General features: G+C 37.1%; 1 protein-coding gene across 2 annotated transcripts in view; it reads left to right on the top strand.

The window, feature by feature from the left end:
• UGGT1 (UDP-glucose glycoprotein glucosyltransferase 1) overlaps positions 1-22,745 on the top strand; it is a 115,188-nt gene that overhangs the window by 21,545 nt on the left and 70,898 nt on the right. For both annotated transcript variants that reach the window (XM_036099525.2, XM_036099524.2), the window contains exons 6-16: positions 369-543; positions 1,672-1,768; positions 2,937-3,015; positions 5,424-5,524; positions 6,206-6,305; positions 7,453-7,513; positions 12,699-12,790; positions 14,584-14,734; positions 15,375-15,494; positions 16,752-16,837; positions 21,265-21,400. In XM_036099525.2, coding sequence (XP_035955418.1) covers positions 369-543; positions 1,672-1,768; positions 2,937-3,015; positions 5,424-5,524; positions 6,206-6,305; positions 7,453-7,513; positions 12,699-12,790; positions 14,584-14,734; positions 15,375-15,494; positions 16,752-16,837; positions 21,265-21,400 — 1,198 coding nt within the window. The remainder of the gene's footprint in view (positions 1-368; positions 544-1,671; positions 1,769-2,936; positions 3,016-5,423; positions 5,525-6,205; positions 6,306-7,452; positions 7,514-12,698; positions 12,791-14,583; positions 14,735-15,374; positions 15,495-16,751; positions 16,838-21,264; positions 21,401-22,745) is intronic.

Below are 22,745 nucleotides of genomic sequence, written 5' to 3'. Positions count from 1 at the left end.
TTTATTATTTTTAGTCATGAATAAGTAAGACTAATATCTAACAGTATTCTTACTAACTGAAAACTATTTCAGATTTTGATATTCTTTGTATTAAGTTGCTTATAATCTTAAGTTATTGCTGCTGTAGCTATCTTGTACTGTTTTTAGTGTTTAAGAACTTTTTTAAGTTTAAAATTTTAAGGGGGGTAGGAGGATGGGTGAAACAGATGGGGATTAAGGAGTGCACTTGTGATGAGCACCAGGTATTGTATGGAGGTGTTGAATCACTATATTGTATACCTCAAACTAATATAGCCACTATATGTTAACTAAATGGAATTGAAATAAAAACTGAAAAAAAGTTTTAAGCTTTTAATATTTATTTTCAGACCCAAACCTTTATTGTTCAAAGGAGATCACAGATACCCCTCATCTAATCCTGAAAGCCCAGTGGTGATTTTCTACTCTGAGATTGGTTATGAGGAATTTTATAATTTCCACCGCCAGCTTATATCAAAAAGCAATGCAGGCAAAATCAATTATGTATTCAGACATTATATACTTGTAAGTATTGATTTATTTTAGCACTTTTATAAATGTTAGTTTGCCCAGCATGACCTTAGCACGTAAGCTAATAATATTCCCCGTTTATAAAATTATTTGAACTACTTTTCATCATATCTGTTATTTGCACACAGGAGGTACTTTGCTTGTGTTTCTGAAGAAATATAAAACGATTATGCTTAAAAAATGGCTTAATAAAATTACATTGTATTTAAAAATGAACTACGTAAATTATATTTTCTAGATTTAATGTGATCAGCATACTATGAAACTGATTTTTTTTTTGAAACTGATTCTTGAATTCCATTCCTTTCAAACCTTTTTTTTTTCATTTTGGAATGTTTTCATTTGATGGAAAAGGGAGGATTTCTAAAGAGATAAAAGCAAGCAGAGTTGATTTAAAATTAAGTTTTTAAAATCTTTTGTAACATTTAGCATTTATATATATATATAGATATATATATGTATGTATGTAAACATATCAGCCTTTAAAGTTTCTGTGTCATAATAAGCTCAGTAAAATTGCGTGGTAAGTCCATACAAGTAAAATAAAATTTTTAAATGAAAATTTGTATGAAAAGAAATAGATTTTTTTTAATATCCAGTTTTTGGCAACTACTCTCCTTCCCTCTGCTTTCCAGGCTTTATTGCTGTTACTAAAGATTAAAATATCTAAAGTGCCATCCTCATTCAGGATGGTGGTAAGCCTGTGACAGTTGGTCAGCCCAAACCCTACCTGAAGACATTTAAATTTCAATTAAAAATGAACACATAACACACATGGTCCCAACAAAGTACTTCAGGGTTTGAAACCTCATCAGTTTTAAACCCTGCTATGTAGGCTCTGGAACTTCCTTTTTTTTTTCTCCATTTCTTCACATGGTTTGGCTACTTTTGCCCTGTCAGCTGTCCCTTCATCTGGTTTTGCTTCTACTTTGGAATTCCCATTCCCATACTTGTGGAGGATACCCAAAATCTAAAGGAGGCTGGGATTCCCATGGAAGTTTAAGTATATTTTGAGTGCATAATCCTGGGTGGTGGCTATGTGGCATTAACATCCTCATGTCCTGTACACTGTGACATGTAAAGAACCAGATAGTAATGGTGGAATACTTACTCTGCTTGCAGAATCCCAGGAAGGAGCCTGTTTACCTCTCTGGCTATGGTGTGGAGTTGGCAATTAAGAGCACTGAGTACAAGGCCAAGGATGATACTCAGGTGAAAGGTGAATTTGTAAATTAAGACCAATGTGTTTTCTTTTCCTTAAATGTGAGTGAAAGGGAATTTGTTTCCTTAATGCAAAATAATAGATTTAGGAGTATGAGGAACCTGTGTTTGAATTCTGGTTCTGTTACCTCTGAGTTGGGTGATGTTAAGCGAATTCCGTAGGTCCTAAATTTTTTCTTTGTAAAGTGCAGATAATGGTATATGCCTCCTAAAGTATTTGTGAGGAGAAAATAAGATGTATAAGTAAAGAAGGTAGCACAGTGTTTTTGCACAAAAAGTTCAGTAATTGTAGCTGTTGTTATTGATGATATGTAGTTCACGAATAGCCATTGATATGTGACCCAGTGTGAAATCTTAAAACTATCTTATACTTAATGAGTAATTTTGTGTTTTTTATTATTTTCTGCATTTGGAATAGTTTTTTTTTTTTTTTTATGGATATACTTCCTGTTGTGCTACTCTAGAGTTCTGAATTCATTATTTCAACCACAAGTTTTTTTTTTCTCCCAAAGATTTTATTTATTTGAGAGAGAGAGAGAGAGTGAGTGAGAGAATGAGCAGAGGGAGGGGCAGAGGGAGAGGAAGAAGCAGACTCCCTGCCAAGCAGGGAACCTGACATGGGGCTCCATCCCAGGACCCTGGGATCATGACCTGAGCCAAAGACAGATACTTAACCAACTGAGCCACCTAGGTGCCCTTAAACACAAGTTTTATGTGCAGTCTATTTCTTCCTTATGTGCTCATTTTAATGATTGGTTTGAGTAAATGGAGGATAGTCTAGTACTTCATTATTCTGTCCTCAATAATTATACTTAGGATTAAGTTGCTTAATTGCAGATTCTTCAGAATTTTGATACTGAAAAGTCCACTGTTCATAATTTTAAGGGTATTAATTTTGAGCTTCTTAACATATAAAATTTTCCAAAGTGTAAGGAAAAAATCCATTTTTACTTTCTCCAGAACACAAGATATATTGAAAAACACATTTATTCTGTTTGTTTAAAAAAAGACCCTGCAAAATGTTCGTTGAGGTATTCAGTGTTTTAAATGGTATTATAATTTAAGGTGTTTCTAATTTGCTTTCCATTATTCAAATTTTATGAGGTTAATAACATTTTAATTTCCCTTCTAAACAATTAGACATGTATTTGCTTGTGCTTTTATAGGAACTGAGGTAAACACTACAGTGATTGGTGAAAATGATCCCATTGATGAAGTTCAGGGGTTCCTCTTTGGAAAATTAAGGTATGGCATATTATTTTGGGAAATGCCCTTATTCTCTTAAAGCTCCAGGCTTCCTCCCATTAATAAGCATCATCTTTCTCATTACTGTCCGAGTTACAGATCTCTTCGTAGTACTTTATATATGTAATCTGATACGAAGCAATTACCACTTCACTTACTGTATAGTTTATGATCTCCAGGCATCCGAAGCACATTATTATTAAATGATATTAAGGTGGCCTGCCTATGGCTTTAGTTGATTTCCGTTTCTGGGCCTTGCAGTTGATGACATAAAGTTACATTCCAGTTTTTGATTCACATAATAGGGACATCTAATTGTTTCACTCAATTTTTCTCAAGATAATAAAAAATATTTTAAGTGAGAGAGGTCATAGCTGTTTACTTAAGCTAAGCATAGCCTCAAACAGTACAAAAAAGGTACATTCAGTTGAAATATATTAGATTTTCCTTTATATGAAAGAGGACAAAAGATGTTTTCTTGAAGAAAATTTCATAGCCATTTTATGAAAGTATCATAGAAATTTATAGCTGAAAATTCTTCTTAGTTGTTATTTTAAATGTTGTAGTTATTTCTATTATGCCTTGATAATTGTTTAGAGTCCTGAATAGTTATTTTTCTATCATGTCTTGAAAATTATTTAGAGCCCTGAATTCTGCTTTATCTGGAAATCTTAATTAGGACAGCCCCAGTGAGTTTTTTGGCTTTTGTGTTTTTGTTTGTTTGGGCTTTTTTTTGTTGTTGTTGGTAAAGGAATGGATCCTGAAGAAATATGTATAGGTCCAGTTCCATATACTTGAGCTTTAATATTTGGCCCAGTGCAATGACTTAATCAGGCTAACAGGTTAGCAGAGATGACTCAGTTCATGTTGAATTTCTGTGCACAAGTTCACTTCATCCTATGCATATGCATGTTTCTTTGTGTTTAATGTCAGTTTGGGCCTCATTAGTATGCAATCAGATTCCATTTTTATTGAACCCAGGTTTCCAGAATGTCTTTTCATATTCATGTTTTTTATGTTTGCTTTTTGGATAGCATTATGATCTTATGTATTTAGAGCACAAAGCTAGTATGTAGAGTATTGAAGACATTTTCTTTTGTGGACATTCAGAATAGTTATTTAGCTATCTAAAGTAATGGGACCATTTTCTGATATTTTTATCATGAAGAAGATTTTGTAGTAACTGATTGAAAATGAATTGGTTGGAAGGTGAAGAATCTGAGTAAATGTTTTACTTTATGTGGCATTTAAGAAATTTTGAGTTTCTAGCATTTAAAGGAACAGAATTACTCTACCAGCCATCTGTTGTCTGATCTAAATGATACATATCTGCGTCTTATAACTTCTGTTTTACTAGCTTTAAATAGAATGTACTATATTTCAAGATAAAACTAAAGGAAACCCAATAATCTTGGTTAGCTTAAGTTGTATTATTCATGTGATTAAAGGATTTATGAGCATGTAGCTGAAAGAAATCCATTTTGGGACTGGCAGCGATATATTTCCAGTTTTATTTTGAGAAACTAGGAAGATTAGTAAAGTATGGAAAATAATAGAACACACATGTACTTAACACCCATAATTGATGGTTGTAATCATACTTGTTTTTTGGTTCCAAAGAACTTTTTTTTTTTTAAGATTTTATTTATTTATTTGACAGAGAGAGACACAGTGAGAGAGGGAACACAAGCAGGGGGAGTGGGAGAGGGAGAAGCAGGCTTCCCGCTGAGCAGGGAGCCTGATGCGGGGCTCGATCCCAGGACCCTGGGATCATGACCTGAGCCGAAGGCAGACGCGTAACGACTGAGCCACCCAGGCGCCCCTCCAAAGAACTCTTTATCAAGTTTTTTTCCAACATACGCCTTCTTTTACTTAAAAAAAAAAAAAAGAAAGGGTAAAACACTACAGGTAGAGTTGGGGTCCCCTTTTCCCCCACTTTCAGTCCCATTACCCCTCCCTGACACAGAGAATCACTATTGTAGTGATTCATTTTTTTAATCTGTAAATTTTATGGTTTTTAAAGTTGTAATTTTCTATATTAGCTTATTTTTTTTTAAAAGATTTTATTTATTTGAGAGAAAGAACACGAGCAGGGGGAGGGGCAGAGGGAGAAGCAGACTCCCCACTGAGCAGGGAGCCTGATGCAGGGCTTGGATGCAGGGCTCCATCCCAGAACTCTGGGATCATGACCTGAGCTGAAGGCAGACACTTAACTGACTGAGCTGCCCAGGCGCCCCTATATTAGCTTATTTTTAAGAAAAATAATTATGCTTTAATATTTTTCTTATCTTGTAGGAATTTTCTTATTGCTAAGGGGAAAATCATGAAGATAAAATTGGAGCCATCTTCTAAGTGTGCTTTGAGAAGGGAAAGACAGGTTAATAAGACTGATTTTATGTTTCTTTTAGAGACCTGCACCCTGACCTGAAGGGGCAGTTGAAAGAACTCAGAAAACATCTTGTGGAAAGCACCAATGAAATGGCACCTTTAAAAGTTTGGCAGTTGCAAGGTAGTAAACATATAGAGGAATCACTGGCCTACTTTTTGACTAAATTTTATGGTATTAAAAAAAATTTAGAATTTGAAATTAATGTTATCTATTTGCCAAATTCTGAAGGTACCACAGCTTTTCAATATAGAGTGATTGATTATGACTAATCAGAAAAGAAAGGAAGTCCTTTTGGAGATAGATAACACTATGCAGAAGTAGATATAAAAATGAGTGCCAGGTCTTTATCTGTGTAAACAGATACATAAGTGGGTAATAGTACAAACATGTTTGTCTTAGTCTTTATGTTTATATATATGTTTCTTGAACAGTGTATCTGTTGAATGTTAAAGACATTAACATGGCAGGATATATTTTTGCTTTTCTGGTCCAAAGATCTAGTTATCACATTATTTTTTTTAACATAATTTACTAAAGTCTTTTGCTATACTTTGTGGGGACCTATGAAGTGAATAAAACCTGAAATTAAATCATGGGCACTCTCTGAAATGGTTGCATTCTCAATTACCAAGAAAATTGTGAGAAAGAAATTTTTTTTCTTATTTCTCTTTGCATTAGATTAATGCACTTTAAATTGTATTTGACCTTGTTGCAGATCTCAGTTTCCAGACTTTAAATTGTATTTGACCTTGTTGCAGATCTCAGTTTCCAGACTTTAAATTGTATTTGACCTTGTTGCAGATCTCAGTTTCCAGACTGCTGCCCGAATCTTGGCTGCTCCTATTGAATTAGCTTTGGTAGTTATGAAGGATCTTAGTCAAAATTTTCCTACCAAAGCCAGGTAATAAAGAGTAAGGCTCTGACACATTTTTCTCTTTGACACATACATTAATTATCTTCATGTGTACATGCAAAATGAGGTGAGTAAAATATGAAAATGCTTAGAAAATTTAAGTTTTACTACCAGTACCATACTGCTAATCATGCTGTCTTTTTGGGAAGGTGGCAATGCCATACACTGTGTGGTTGGAGAGACCCATCTAGCTTGTGTCCTTGGCTCTGCCACTTGCTAGTTGCATGATGTTTGCAAATAAGCAACCTCTCTTTACCTCACTTCCTCAGCAGTAAAATGGAAATAATGATACCTACCTGTCAGGATTGGATGAGTTAACAAAATCTGATGTCTGCAGATATAACTAATCTAGGGTCTGGCATGGACTATAATGTTTTGTTCCTGAAGAGTTTCATATACATCATCTTATTCAAACTTGATGAGGAAAATGAGTTCTAGAGGGTTTTTTTTCATGGTGACACAATAAGATTTTGAATGCAGCTTTTTTTGATATTGCTTTCAGTTGTATAATGGTCCTCCACATCTTCTAAAAAATGATTTTAAAAGCCAAATTTTTAGAGACTAATGATTTAAATGGTTGCCAGTGTTTTTCTTGAATAACTGAACAAGGTGTTTTGACTTCTGATGTGAGATATTTTATAAATAAGTTTGTTTATTTGATTAGTCTTGGAAAATATTTCTTAGACTTATAAATCATATAGTACATTCTCATTTAGTTCAGCAGGCTGTTGAAGATATACATGTAGGATTACACCTCTGCCAAAAGTGCTCAAATAGTATGAGCAGTCTGTCACCTTAATTTAACATTAGCCTTTAGCCTGTGAACAGTAAAGATCATATATAGGAATGGAGTTACACATGCTTAACCTAAGATCTTGGGGATAACTGCACTTGCTTTAAAATGCTGCTACTACTGCTACTTTTCTGTGGCATCATATCTTGTAGTAAAATGAAAATATACGTACACCTGAATGGAGAAATGTATTTAATTATTTGTGAAGGTGAAGGTTTTTTTTTTCATTTAGTTTTTTGTAATGTATTGAGCAATGTGTTGTTTTATACATAAATATAGGGAAATTGAAGACATTTATATCAAATGTTAAACTAAACACTAATAACATTTTTATTTCTTTAGAGCAATAACAAAAACAGCAGTGAGTTCGGAACTTAGAACCGAAGTGGAAGAGAATCAGAAGGTATTACCCAGTGAAAAATCACTATTTTCCTTTCTGTTTTGTATTGTATCTTTAAAGATGAGGAAATCTGAGTTACATCAATGACATTTAACAGTTTTACTCTCCTTTTAGTAAAGATGGTGGTGTTTTATTTCTGTAATCGTTTTTTATATTTTTAATTTTTAATCAGGGTTGAATATGAATATAATTCAAACATCAGGGGTGCCTGGGTAGCTCAGTTGATTAGGTGTCCAACTCTTGATTTTGGCTCAGGTCATGATCTAGGAGTCCTGGGATCAAGCCCCGTGTCAGGCTCTGCACCAGGTGTGGAGTCTACTTGTCCCTCTTCCTCTGCTCCTCTCCCCACTCCTGCTTGCTTGTGTGTGTGCTCTTTTTCTCTCTCAAATAAATAAATAAATAAAATCTTAAAAAAAAATCAGATGGTGCCACCACTTTGTTTAGATAAACAGCATCCTCCTAACATGACTTCCTCCCTGTTTTGTCCCCCTTACTAGAAGTATCTGCTTTCAACACTAAGCTAATTGTTTTGATATTTATCCCCAGATTTCTAGCAAGTTTGAACTGGTACGGTGTTTTCCAATTTCAACCTTATGTCTTGGCCTCCATTACAAGGATGAAGTTTAACTTTCTTTCACTGCCCCTCACCCCTGTGTCTGCCATTACTCCACATTGGTACTTCCCTGTCTCTCCAATTTCTCTGTATATTTTTGTTGTGATTTCATTGATTTTTGTTCTGCTCCACTGTCGTCTGGTGGTTCTTTATGTCTAGGGCATACCAGTTATCCTGGGACCTTGCTTTAATCTCTTTTGTTGGATCTCCTATTCTTGGATTCCAGGTCTTCTTTGTTTTTGGTTTACTCCCTTATTTTGGTGTAGCACATTATTCTTCATGAGAAGAGTTGCATGTGAGGTAAATTTCAGACTCTGAGAAATCAAATTTCCGATTTCTGGTTTTTTTTTTTAAAGATTAATTAATTTATTTGAGAGAGAGAGAGAAAACACAAGCAGGGAGGAGGGGCAGAGGGAGAGGGAGAAGCAGTCTCTCCACTGAGCAGGGAGCCTGATGTGGGGCTCGATACCAGCTGGGATCATGTCCTGAGCTGAAGGCAGACGCTTAACCGACAGCCACCCAGACATCCCTCCATTTCTGTTTTTATTGATATCTTGGCTGGGTATAGAATTCTAGATTGGAAGTCATTTAGAAGTTTTGTTACCAGACCAAAGTGGGTCTGCTCCTTGGTAAGTAATAAGACAGAGACTATACCAGGTAGAGTTGCCTTCAGAGGTCATCTTTATTTGTATAAATAGGGAGATCACAGGGAATAATTTCCAAAGCCAAGACTGTTCCAATAGGGGTAAGCTGCCTCCTTTTATTAGGGTTTGGGATGACTATTCCCTAAACTGGGGACTTTAACATTATAATGAGGCTGAGGAAGGAGCACTTTCTGATTCATCTGCACAGGTGTCATCCATTTATCCTCAAGTTTCTTTCTCTGTTCCAGCAATTTGTTAGTTTCTAAAAGATGAAATTGACAGACTGAACCTTTTAGGAGTTTCCTGAGTTCAGTAGGTCAGTCCTGAGTTCAGGGGGTCAAGGGTGACAGTTTGAAGGCATTGCTTCTTGGAATTTTGGTTTCTATTGTGGATATTGAGAAATCTGAACCCTTGGTATGAGATCTGTTTTTTCTTTCCAGAATCATTCAGGATCTTTTCTTCAGCCCTATAATCTGAAATTTCACAATGCTGTGCCTTTTAAGAAAATCTCTGTACTGTTGGGTGAATGGTGGCCCCTCCAAATCTGGAAAACAATTTCCTTTAGTTTTGGGAAATTTGCTTGAATTATTTCTTTGCATCATTCCCTCTGGTTTCTCTTTTTTGTTTTCCTGGAATTCTTCATTTTTAAGGTATTGCATCTCCTTGACTAGTTTGTCCTAATTAAAAAATACATTTTATTTCTTATTTTCCAGTTCTTTTATGTTTTATTTTTAAACTTTCTGGGAAAGATTTTCAACTCCTTTGTTGATATTTTTCCTTTAGTTTTCAAATCTTTAATTTCCAAGGGTTATTGTTCTTAGATTCCTCTTTTTATGGTGTTCTTTTACCTTTCTGAAGCTATCAGTGGTGCATGTGTATGTTTTCTTCTCTCTTTTAATTTAGTTATTTAAAAATTTCTATTTATTTATTTATTTATTTTGTTAATCACCATATATTACATCATTAGTTTTTGATGTAGTGTTCCATGATTCATTGTGCATAACACCCAGTGCTCCATGCAGAACGTGCCTTCTTTAATACCCATCACCAGGCTAACCCATCCTCCCACCCCCTTCCCTCCCCTCTAGAACTCTCAGTTTGTTTTTCAGGGTCCATCATCTCTCATGGTTTGTCTCCCCCTCCTATTCCCCCCCCTTCATTCTTCCCCTCCTGCTATCTTCTTTTTTTTTTCTTAACATATATTGCATTATTTGTTTCAGAGGTACAGATCTGAGATTCAACAGTCTTGCACAATTCACAGCGCTCACCATAGCACTTACCCTCCCCAATGTCTATCACCCAGCCACCTCACCCCTCCCACCCCCCCCACTCCAGCAACCCTCAGTTTTATTTATTTATTTTTAAGATTTTATTTATTTATTTGACAGAGAGAGACACAGCGAGAGAGGGAACACAAGCAGGGGGAGTGGAAGAGGGAGAAGCAGGCTTTCCCGCTGAGCAGGGAGCCCGATGCAGGGCTCGATCCCAGGACCCTGAGATCATGACCTGAGCCGAAGGCAGACACGTAACGACTGAGCCACCCAGGCGGCCCTGTTTTCTTCTCTCTTGCACCATCTGTTTCCTCTTAAGTTGACTTTCTTTTTGTCTTGGTCTCTTGTCTTTAATGTTAGAGGCTTTCCGTACATGTTTGGTGAACCGCTGCTCATATTGAAGAGAATGAGGCAGTAAAGAGCTTGTGGGAAGCCTTAAGAATGAGGCTTTTGACTGTAGGCTCTCCTGGTATGACAATTTCCTAGTTCACCCCAGTTCACCCTCAGGTGTCAGTATCCTGATACCTTTCCTCTTGAGCTGTTCAGTCACCAGAAAAGGATCTTCTGATCTTCTGCCTGGAGGGTGAAGTCTGGCTGCCTGAGTAGAACTTCCACCCAGTCCCCAGTTTTCAGTGAGGGGTCCCTGCCCTCAGTTGTGCTTCATTTCCCCAAGTTCCCAGATTCTCTCTTTCACTCTTTCCAGGGAATTTTCCTCCATTTTTCTGGAGTAGAGGGAGTCATGACAGCAGTCACCTTACTGTGTGAGCAGGGGAGTCTGAGGGCTCTTATCTTTAAAAAGCCGTCCATCAGAACTCATTTTCTAGCCTAGTGATTACCCCCTCATACATGTGTTCTTTGTGCTGTCAATTCTTGAGCCTTTTGAAGAGTTCCACAGGATAACTTGTGGTTTCTGTTGGCTTTTCCCACTGTTGGCCTGCCATTCAGCTTTCTCGGGGTTGCTAAGACAGTTGCTATTCATGCATTTCCTTTCCACCTTCCAAAATTAATTGCCCTTTTTCTTTTTTTGTTCTCTTTGTTGTGGATTTATAACTTTATAAAAGTCCCTTTTTAAAAAACTGACATTTCAACAGAGTTTCAGGAGGGAAAAAAAGAAATGCTTGTGTTCGGTCTACTAACTTTACCCCAGATTTTTTAAACCTTTACATGTGAGATATTAATTACATAGATCTGAGGAATAAGTAAACCAAATTTATCTGAAATATTTACTAAGTTGAAGAAACCTTATTAACAGTTTTTATTTACTTTATTTTTGATTTCCAGAATAACAGTACCAATACTTAAGCCTTTTTCCCCCGCAAGAGAACAAAACATTGAATTATATAGACTGTAGTATTTCCTGGATTCTTTTTTTTTTTTTTTATTAAATGTTTTGTTAAAGTATAAAATACAAAAATATACAACACATGCAAAAATGTGCACAAATCCTCTATCTTTAGTGTGATGCATTTTCACAAAGTGAACTTTGCTCTGTTACCAGCACCCAGATCTTGAAATAGATAGGAGTCATGTTTAGCAGCTCAGAATCAGTGTTTCTTACAGTCAGAGGGTATACAGCCTGGGTGTCAGTGGGCATGGAGTTTTTCTTTCCCATGTAAGAAATTCCATTTCTGAATTGATGCAACTCTCCATTTTCCCCTTATTTTATCTGCAATTTAATCCTTGCAGGGCAAAGAAACAGAGGCTGTGGCTTCCTCATCGTTTTATGCTTTACGCATGCAATACTGGACCTTAAAGTTTACTTCTCTTAGTCTGCTGACTCCTGGGAAATGAAGGGAGCTCAACAGTCCCTGTCCTTCTTGTTCCTGTGAGAACTAAGGGCTTAAGTTCTGTCCCTAGTATCTGAGTAGTTTTTTCCCTTTGCTGTGTGGATTAGCTCCCTGTGGTGTGGAATATGAATAGTAGTCCCAGTTTCCTTGGAAGGAAAGAGTAATTAAATGGAAAGATAGAAGTCAACAGAAGCTACAGCATGGCATCCAAGCAGTGTGTCTGATGGGTCAGGCAGGTCTGAAGGGCTGCAGGGACTGCACAGTCACCTGTGTGTCAGGGAGCCACCATCTCAGGGAGCAGCAGTTGAAGGGCCCCATGGAGACCAGGGTCTTGGACAGTTAGGTGCACGTGGGTGCTGTCTCCAGGGCAGCAACTCAGCTTCTTAGTGTGCATTAGTTTGAAGGTTTAAGGGAGGTGTGGGGTCTTGAAACCCTTTTAGATTAGATCCCCGGAGTTCATCAGGAAGGCCCAGCTGTTAGTGACTGCTATCACCACCTTGGTTGGCATCACAAACAGTAAATAGTAAAAGAAGTCCCCTTTTATGAAAATGACCCTCAGCACTTGGCTTATTTAATCAATCTCCCTCCTCCTCCTTCCCCCAACATTATGGGAAACAGTTGTATTAATCGTAGTTGGAAGGAGGAAAGGGAGGAGAGGTATATTTCACATGAAACAGTAGTTTCATTACAATGTAGTAAATGCTAAGAATGGTCTGTGGGAGTACATAAAAGGAAATCTTAACCCAGCCTTAGGGTTTCCTATAATAAATAAGAGGATGCAACATTTGCACATACACTAAAGTCAGAAAGATGGAAATTTTTGTTAAACATTCTCTTCTTGCTCCTTAACTTTTTTTTTTTTTAATATTTTAGTATTTCAAAGGAACTTTAGGATTACAGCCTGGAGATTCCGTGCTGTTTATCAATGGACTTCATATTGATTTAGATACACAGGATATATTCAGGTATGGATAATATTTTTTATTCTCTGGAAAGGTTTTATGATGTTAGCTTCTCATAGCATGTTCAGATTGTTTTTCCTACTTGACGTGGCATGTTGCAAAGCCTAATGGCTTACCGGGTGGAGTGAGTAATGAGTCCTGAGTCCTGAGTGGATGACTGGGATGACACAACCATACTGTCATTTGTTATTATAATGTACTTTCAAGGCCTTGGACATTGAAGGCCTAAGTGTCTTTCGCGGATGCCCTTTTAGAGCTATAGTTTTCCTCTTATCCATAAAAAGAGAGTGTGAGTGGGTTCTTTTACTTATGGAAACAGTGTGCAGTAGGTTTATTCAAAATGCTGCCTCTGCCTCCCGTGTCTCAGAAGGTGTTCCATCTTACATATATTATTTGAATATCTAGGGACGCCTGGGTGGCATAGTTGGTTAAGTAGCTGACTGTTGGTTTCGGCTCAGGTCGTGATCTCAGAGTTGTAATATTTTTTTTTTTTTTTTTAAAGATTTTATTTATTTATTTGAGAGAGAGAGAATGAAAGACAGAGAGCATGAGAGGGAGGAGGGTCAGAGGGAGAAGCAGACTCCCTGCTGAGCAGGGAGCCCGATGCGGGACTCAATCCCGGGACTCCAGGATCATGACCTGAGCCGAAGGCAGTCGCTTAACCAACTGAGCCACCCAGGCGCCCTCAGAGTTGTAATCTTAAGAGTCGTGAGATTGAGCCCCATGTGGAGTCTGCTTGGGTTTCTCTTTCCCTCTCCCTTTGTCCCTCCCTTGCTCTCTCTCTCCTTTCTCTCTCAAATGGATAAAACATCTTAAAAAAAAAAAAGTATCTACCTTTTTATATTGTTAAAATGTAGTTCAGGACTAACTTGCTCTAAATTGACCTTATGAATTTTGGGGGGCAGGTGGATAGTTAGGTGGAATTCAGATTTTGTTCTTGGAATTAAGATTGACACAGTTGACACTATGGCTTCATAATAGTGAAAACAAAAGCTACTGCTACTGCTTCCGAAGAACCAGTTCCCCCAATAAGATATTTTAATTGAGCTTTTATGTCCTCCTACAGCTTTTCAGAGCTAGTAAAAAAAATAAAATGGATGTGGATGCTTTAAAAAGATTGTCCAGATTTGTAATTTTTTTTTAAGTAAAAAATATGCGCCTTTCTCTTTAATTTTTCAGAGTTTACAAATTGAGTACTTGCTTATTTAAACAGTTTTAAGTGATACACAGATAAAAGAACTAAGAAAAGGAGAGTCTTCATCCTGGCTTCTTATTTCTTCTTCCTTCCCATCTTTTCTACTTTCCCTAGCAAACCTTTATGTTAGGTATAAATTCTTCCAGACCTTTTACTGTGGTTGTATATGTATGCATCTTGTAAATTGACACTGATGTTGTAACCTATGTTAAATCTATATAATGTAGTTACTTTTTAAAATAAATTTTTAATTATGAGATAATTGCAGATTTATGTAGAAATAATACAGAGAGGTTACCATAGTGTTTTTTTTAAAACATGCAGTGTAAAATTCAGATGAGGATTATTTCATCCTCAAATTGTGTATTTATATTTAGAGAGAATTTTATATCTGATAGATACATTGATAAGTTTAATAAGAAACAAGTCCTACCTACGTCGTTGTCTATATTTTGATGAGATGAAGCAAGGGGAAGAGCTCCCTTTTTTGATTTCTTGGCTAGTTTGAACAGGGCATTGAATTTGAACTGATAAATCTTTTCATGGTGAGGTTTTTTTTTGTTTTTAAACTTTTTCTACTAAATACCTTTTTTCCCCCCAGTCTGTTTGATATATTGAGGAATGAAGCTCGGGTAATGGAGGGTCTGCATAGATTGGGAATAGAAGGCCTTTCTCTGCATAATGTTTTGAAACTGAACATCCAGCCCTCTGAGGCCGACTATGCTGTAGACATCCGGAGTCCTGCTATTTCAGTAGGTATTCTGTTGGCGTGTCCAAGGGTCACTGGCATTTTGTTATGGTTTTCTCATTGTGTTTTGTGCATATATGTGAGAATTTATTTGGGGTGGATACCTAGAACTAGAATACTTCTCTAAAGTGACTGTTTTCCTCTCTCAAGTGACTATTCCAGGCACCAGCATTGGGTGAGAGTTCCAATTGCTCTATACCCTTGCCTGTTCTTGGATATTGACAAACTTTAAAATTTAATGATTGTGAAATTTCACCGTGGTTTTAGTTTCTAATTCTCAGATTACTAGTGAAGATGTACATCTTTACTTGTGTTAATTGCCTTGTTGGATTTCCTCTGTAAATTTCTTCATATCCGTAGCTTATTTTCTTTTCTCATATGTTGTGGACCTTTTTTTATTGATAGGTTAGATTTCTATACATGGTCTTGATACTAGTCCTTTAATGGTTTTGTAGGTTGCAAGTATCTTCTGTTCTGTGGCTTGTGTTTTAGTCACTCATTTTTCTACTTGATCTTTGTATTTTTGAAAATGGTCTTTCCCTTGTGATTCTTCTTAAAATCATTTCAAGTCTTACTGTTATTTCTGGTAATTTCACTAATAGTGACTAAAGTGTATGCACCATGTTGTGCTATTTTTTTCCTAGTGGATCAACAACTTGGAGGTTGACAGCAGATACAATTCATGGCCTTCTAGTCTACAAGAGTTGCTTCGACCCACCTTTCCTGGTGTTATCCGGCAGATCAGGAAAAACTTGCATAACATGGTGAGTAAAACTACTTACTGTCTGGTGATGAGCTCTGTTTCTCTCTTGCCTTCTCGCCTACCTTTAAGCCATATCTAGACTGTTCATTTCTGTCCTGTACTAGCTGCTTCTCCCATCACTATCACCACTAAATATGTTCTTCTTCTACCTCCATATTCAAACTGAAGGGTTTTTAAATGTATTGATCATGTGTGAGGCTGTGAGATGTCACAGTAGCAATACTGCCTCCATCAGCTTGTAAAGAAATGTTCCTCATCCTTAACCTGAAAGTTTAGGCCATGTTGTTTTAGTTTAAGATTTATTTTAGAGAGAGAGAGCGCGAGCGAGCCTGCAAGCAAGAGCGGGGGGAGGGGCAGAGGGAGAAGGAGGGAGAGAGAATCTTAAGCAGACTCTGCACTGAGCATGGAGCCTGACGTGGGTCTCGACCTCATGACCCTGAGATCACAGCCTGAGCCGAAACGGAGAGTCAGACACTTAACTGACTACGCAGCCCAGGGGCCCCTTATTTTAAAGATAGTTTTACTCAGAAGATGAATATGCTACTACTCTTTTCCTTTAATATCTTAATCTCTAAAACTTAAATAAATCTTTCTGTGAGCTCCTACTTGTTATTCCTTATTTCACTGCTTTAGAGAGAGAGAGGAGGAGGTTTCTTAGTGGGCCCTCTTTTTCCCTGTCATTTCTTCCTTTCCCACCATTTACTCTTAAAGAGATTGGGGGCAGGTCTCCTTCCCCAGAACGTGCAAGGGAAACTGTCCTCTATACTTGTCTGACTTTTGAAACCACTTTTTTCCTTCCTAGTCAAAATTTCATCCTCTTTTTCTTCCTATATATCTGAACTTATTAAACGGGGTTATAGATGTATTTAAAGCACATCATGAGATCTTAATACATGATAGCTATAATTTGATCTAAAAATTGAGTTTTAAATGAATTCTTAATTCAGAAATGCTTAGAAATGAATACACAGAAAAGATAATCTCAGTTTTCTAAGGTAGGAGAGTTCTTAAAACTTGGGTTTTTTTAGGTGTAGTAAAACTATGGATGTTAGTAATCTGCAACACAGTTCCCATGTTATTAGCAGAATATCATGAGAGTACTGCATTCTTTTGAACATTAAGGAGGGAAACTGCTGTTTGTGTAACTCCTCTTTCGTGTGGTTCAGGAGTTCCTGGAAGTACAAAGAGTAACAGCATTTTTATGTGACATTAGAATAAATTTCATTTTATGTGTTCCCTTCCCCCTTCCCCTTTACAGGTTTTCATAGTTGATCCTGCTCATGAGACCACAGCAGAGTTGATTAACACAGCTGAGATGTTCCTCAGTAATCATATACCACTAAGGTAACACTGGTATTGATTGAATGATATATATCTAATTAGCGGAGGTTTTGTCATTCTTAAATGCAAGTCTGGTGCTACTGGATAATTAATAGTCGGATCATTAATGGCAGTTGTATCTTTTGTTTAAGTATGAAGCAGTATCTTTTGGGGTAGAAAATTTGATTCTCAATGAATAAAAGCTTACCACCAGTGAATTATTAATAAATAGCTCATGTAAAAATAGTTTGTGGTCTCAGCTTGCTTCCCAGTGAAAGGGAATTTTCCTAGGTAAGTGTCCACATCACAAAGCCTATTTCTGCTTTCACTGGAGATAAAGAGCTTTGCCAACAACTTTTTTAGACTGGCAAGGACGAAATGTACCTGTAGCTTTTTGTAGACGCAGACACATTTGTTTTATTTGCATTGCCAAATCTACCAACAGGGTACTTGAATGGCTGGGTTTTTCACTGTGCTTTTTTAAGAACAGCATTTTAATGCTTTACAAATACATGCTAAGATATTTTCACTTATATTCTTTTTTTTCAAAGATTTTATTTACTTAGAGAGAGTGAGAGATTGAGATCACGTGCAAGGGGGAAGGGTAGAGGGAGAAGCAGACTCCCCGCTGAGCAGGGAGCCTGATGCGGGACTCGATCCCAGGACCCTGGGATCATGACCTCAGCCGAAGGCAAACGCTTAGCCCATTGAGCTACCCAGGCGCCCATTTTCACTTATATTCTGAGTAATGTCGACCAAAATCTGAATTCTTAGAAAAGATGAAAATAGAGAAGAAGAAAAGTCTAGCTAACAAATGTAGTGTGTTCTGTGCCCAGCACTGAGCTAAATGCTGTGGATAGTATCTAAGCTGTATTCCTACCTTCTTGGAAAAAATACTGTTCATACTTTCAGACACTTTAAGAAAATATTTGATCAGAGTCTAGGTTATGTCCTAGTCATAGTGCTTTAGAATTTCAGGGAAGCAAAAGATTATGAACTAAGATATTTGGGAGGGACAAAGGTTTCATGGAACAGTTGGCTATTAGTTAAGCTTTGAAGAAAATAGAGGGTTTTTATTGATGGAAAAGTAGAGATTTTGTTTAGTGAAATTTTTCATGTAAAACGTGCATACCGGGGCGCCTGGGTGGCTCAGTTGGTTAAGCGACTGCCTTCGGCTCAGGTCATGATCCTGGAGTCCCGGGATCGAGTCCCGCGTCGGGCTCCCTGCTCAGCAGGGAGTCTGCTTCTCCCTCTGACCCTCCCCCCTCTCATGCTCTCTCTCTATCTCATTCTCTCTCTCAAATAAATAAAATCTTAAAAAACAAAAACAAAAACAAAAACATGCATACCCCCTGGTTTGATGGAGGACTGAACTACTGGATTGCAGCCAGAGCTATATTTTGATTAAAAGAGAAATAAAAGAATGCAGAAGAAGTTGGCCCATGTTACACGATGGGCACTAAGTAAATATTTGTTGAATTTCATTGAGGGACAAGAAGAGGGAATGCGGTTTTCACATTGTGAAGGTAGGTGAGAAGACACTTACTGGCGGTAGAGAGGAGTGTTGGCATACATAGTTGGTGGAGAGACCCAAGGCAGACTGGCTATTGTTTTAGTCTTTGTTTCCCTTGATGTGGTACACCAGGTTGTTGACAGGGGCTGAGGAGAGGAGGGGACAAAGCTGGGAGACTCCCTAGTGGTACTTGTTAAGAGGCTGGGCCTGAGAGAAACAGAAGTCTGAAGGGGCCTAGCTAACAGAAAAACTCTGATGCCCTTTCTAGAAATTGGAAACGTGGAAAGGGGAAGTCCTTTGTGAGGAGATACTTAGCTCTTATTTTTGTTTTCATAAGAATAACATTTAAGTCATTTCTGCCTAGAACCTACTCATATGATTTCTGTTTTAAGTGGGATTTTAAAAAACATACACAATTTTTATCTATAAACAAACTGTCTTGCCACCACCATCTACATATACACACACTCTCTACATACCACAGGAGAGCATGATGTTTGATATGTATCTTTTTGTATTTTCTTCTATTTTTAGGCTTTACCTCTTTCTCTTTTTAATTAATAGACTTTGTATTTTTTAGAGCACTGTTAATTAGCCTGTATTGATACATTATTATTAACTAAAGTTCATAGTTTACATTTGGGTTCATTGTTTGCATTGTATAGTCTGTGGGTTTTGACAAATGTGTAATGACATGTTTCCACCATCACACAATCCTACAGAATAGGTTCACTGTCCTCCACATCCTCCGTGCCCCACCTGTTTGTCCTTCCCTCTCAACTGCCGGCAACCACTGGTCTCTTTACTGCCTCCATTGTTTTGCCCTTTCCAGACTCATGATATATATATCATTATTAGATTGGCTGTTTTTTTCATTTAGCAGTATGCTTTTAAGGTTTGTCCATATCTTTTTTTTTTTTTTAAGATTTTATTTATTTATTTGACAGAGAGAGAGACAACGAGAGAGGGAACTCAAGCAGGGGGAGTGGGAGAGGGAGAAGAAGGCTTCCTGTGGAGCTGGGAGCCCGATGCGGGGCTCGATCCCAGGACCCTGAGATCATGACCTGAGCTGAAGGCAGACGCTTAACAACTGAGCCACCCAGGCGCCCCTGTCTTTGTCTTTTTATGGCTTGATAGACCATTTCATTTTATCACCAAATAATGTTACATTATATAGGTGTACTCTGGTGGTGGTGGTGTTTTTTTTTTAATCCAGTCACCTATTGGTAAACATCTTGGTTGCTTCCAAATTTGTGTAATTATAAATAAAGTTGCTGTAAATATCCGTGTGTAGATTTTTGTATGGACATAAGTCTTCAGCTCATTTGAAGAATACCAAGGGGCACAATTGCTTTATCTTATGGTAAAAAGTGTTTTATAAGAAATTGCCACACTGTCTTCCAAAGTGGTTCTACTATTTTGCATTCTTACCAGCAATGAGTAAGAGTTCCTGTTGCTCCAGGTTCTCTCCAGAATTTGGTGTTGTCAGTGTTTTGGATTTTAGCTATTCTAATAATTGTGTAGTGGGATCCCATTGTAGTTTTTTTTTTTTTTAAGATTTTATTTATTTATTTGACGGGGGAGAGATAGCGAGAGCTGGAACACAAATAGGGGAAGTAGGAGAGGGAGAAATAGGCTTCCCGCTGAGCAGAGAGCCCAATGCGGGGCCGAGCCCAATGCGGGGCGGATCCCAGGACCCAGGGATCATGACTTGAGCCGAAGGCAGACGCTTAACGACTGAGCCACCCAAGCACCCTCCATTGTGGTTTTAATTTGAAATTCCCTAAATACATGATGTTGAACATCCTTTTTTTTTTTTTTTTTGCTATTTGCCAACTCTGTGCCTTAGTTGCTGAGGTACTAATTCAGATCTTTTGCCCATATTAAACTTTTTGTTGTTGTTGAGTTTTAAGAGTTCTTTGTATATTTTGGATATCTGTCCTTTATCACATATGTGTTTCTTAGTTTCTCACAGGTTTTCTACCAGTCTGTGGCTTGTTTTCATTCTCTTAATGGTGTCTTTCACAGAGCAGAAGTCCCAATTTCAGTGAAGTTTAGCTCATCCCTTTTTTTTTTTTTGGGTCATGGATCATGTTTTTGCTTGTTAGATCTAATAAGTCGTTGACCAACCCAAGATCACCTAAATTTTCTGTGTTCTTTTCTAGGAATTTTATAGTTCTGTGTTTTATATTCATGTTTATGATCCATTTTGAGTTAATATTTTGTGAGAGGTATAAGTTCTCTGCCTAGATTTGTTTTTTTTGCATTGTGGATATCCAGTTCCATCACCATTTGTTAAAAACACTGTCCATTCTCAGTTGAATTGGTTTTGCTCCAATATGTAGGCTGGTGACTTCTGTATTGGCCAGTGCAAGTTTTTTGCTTTTTTTTTTTTGCCAGTTTATAGATGTGTAATGGTATCTTTTTGTGGTTCATTCTTATAATTTAATTTAAATTTTAAAATGTAATGAACATTAACCTTGGTTGTAGCTTTTTGCCAACAGGTAATAGTAAACATTTTTATGTTTTCCATTTACCTATGATTTTCATCTTGCCTATGTTAATCTCAAAATCCACCCCCCTTTTTATATATTTTCACATTTTGAAAATGTTCACTTCCCCTAATTTTTGCTTAAAAACAACAAAATCTCCAACTAAAACTATAACAGAATCCTTCATGTCAGTAAAGGCCTTTCACCATGTGGAAGCAGTATGGTTTAACAGTTGAAAAGTCTAAGCCACCTTTGGGAACCTGCTTTTTTATTCTGTAAGTGATGAAAGCCTTTGCCCAGTATATTAGAGTAGGATGTGAACTGTGCTTTTCAGTAGAGGAAGTTACAATATGTGAGTGGGATACAGGGATGCCATTCTTTTTAACCAGTTGCATTTTTTGAGATAAGTTTCTTTTTCTTCTTTTTGCCCTTCCCCCTCTCCCCAGAATTGGTTTAATCTTTGTGGTGAATGACTCTGAAGATGTTGATGGGATGCAAGATGCTGGAGTGGCTATTCTGAGAGCGTATAATTATGTTGCCCAAGAAGTGGATGATTATCATGCCTTCCAAACTCTGATACATGTATGTTTTCAATCAAAATGGCGAATAATTTTCTTAATTTAACTTACTCTAAGAAACCGTATGAGTTAAGAGGATTTTATATTTCTGTAAAGAGAAAAAGCTTGATAAATTATTCTCTCAACCTTTGTGTTTTATATTTAAGGAGTTGCTTTTACTGATTTACTGATGTTATTAATAAATTGCTGTGATCTCAGCTAAGATAAGATTCCTTAGGAGCCCTACTAATGTACCTTATTAGTCTTCTGCCTTTTGGTGACTTGAAATCACTAATTAATTTTTTTTTTTTTTTTTTTTTTGGTAAATGTGATGTTCTCTGCTTGTTTAAAAAAATGTTTGCTTTTTTTCCTTTTAGGTCTTTATGATATTTTCATTTAATTAATATTCAAATCATAAATTCTTATTGTCTATTTTCTCCATATTTTTACCTTAGGAACTGAAATACCCTGAGTTTTATATATACTTAAGATACTTTCTCCAGTTCAAACAAGGAACTCTCTTGTTTTTTTTCTATTTTTGAATATAAAAAATTTATAAGTAATAGTTCTTTTGCTTACAGATTAGTGGTAATTATTAGAAAACCATCTTTAAAGCAGTTGATTTTCACCACTTATTTTTTAACCTATAAACATGTCAGCCTGCTGTTTATTATGTTTGTTATATTTATTGTTTAGAGATTCAGTCTGGAGCATTTTTTATTAGTTAAAATGTTCATTTATTTATTTGGCTAACATCTATTAGAGACTTACCATTTGCCAGGCCTGGTACTAGCTGCAAGGGATACAAAGAAGAGTAAGACTTCACCCTTGTCCTCAAAGACCTTACATTCTAGTGGGGGACATGTCCATGCAGATGGTTAATGCACTGTGGGAAGCACAGCCAACTGTGGCAGCACTAGACCTCACTCTACTAGGGATGGCATTGTTGTGGAGTGGGAAGTTGTCCCAGCTGAGTGTAGGAGGAAAAACAGGAGTCAGTTGAACAATGGCTGCAAATCAGAGGTAGTGATTTCCTTTGTCCGTATGGCTGAGAGGGGAACCTATTCGTCGAGGCTGTCAGGCCAGGCAATGAGTGTCCAGCTTGCAGAGGTTAAACTCCAGTTAAAAACATCATTCTGATGCATGTATGGAGATGGGTCTGATGGAGGGTAGACAGTGGCAGGGAGAGTGGTTGGTGAGCTGTTGCTGGGATCTCTGTGAGAGATGATGGTGAAGGTGGTTAGCAATAGGGCCATAGAGAAAGAAGTTCAGAAGGAGTTGCTGAGGATGTGTTTTAAAGTCTGCTTTTTAAAGTTGTTCCCCTACTCCCATAGCTGTGTATATGAAGATGTATATGTATATGAGTTTTC

The sequence above is a fragment of the Halichoerus grypus genome, chromosome 4 (assembly GCF_964656455.1).
Source record: "Halichoerus grypus chromosome 4, mHalGry1.hap1.1, whole genome shotgun sequence".
NCBI classification, from domain to species: Eukaryota; Metazoa; Chordata; class Mammalia; order Carnivora; family Phocidae; genus Halichoerus; species Halichoerus grypus.
This window is presented reverse-complemented; position numbering and strand designations above follow the sequence as displayed.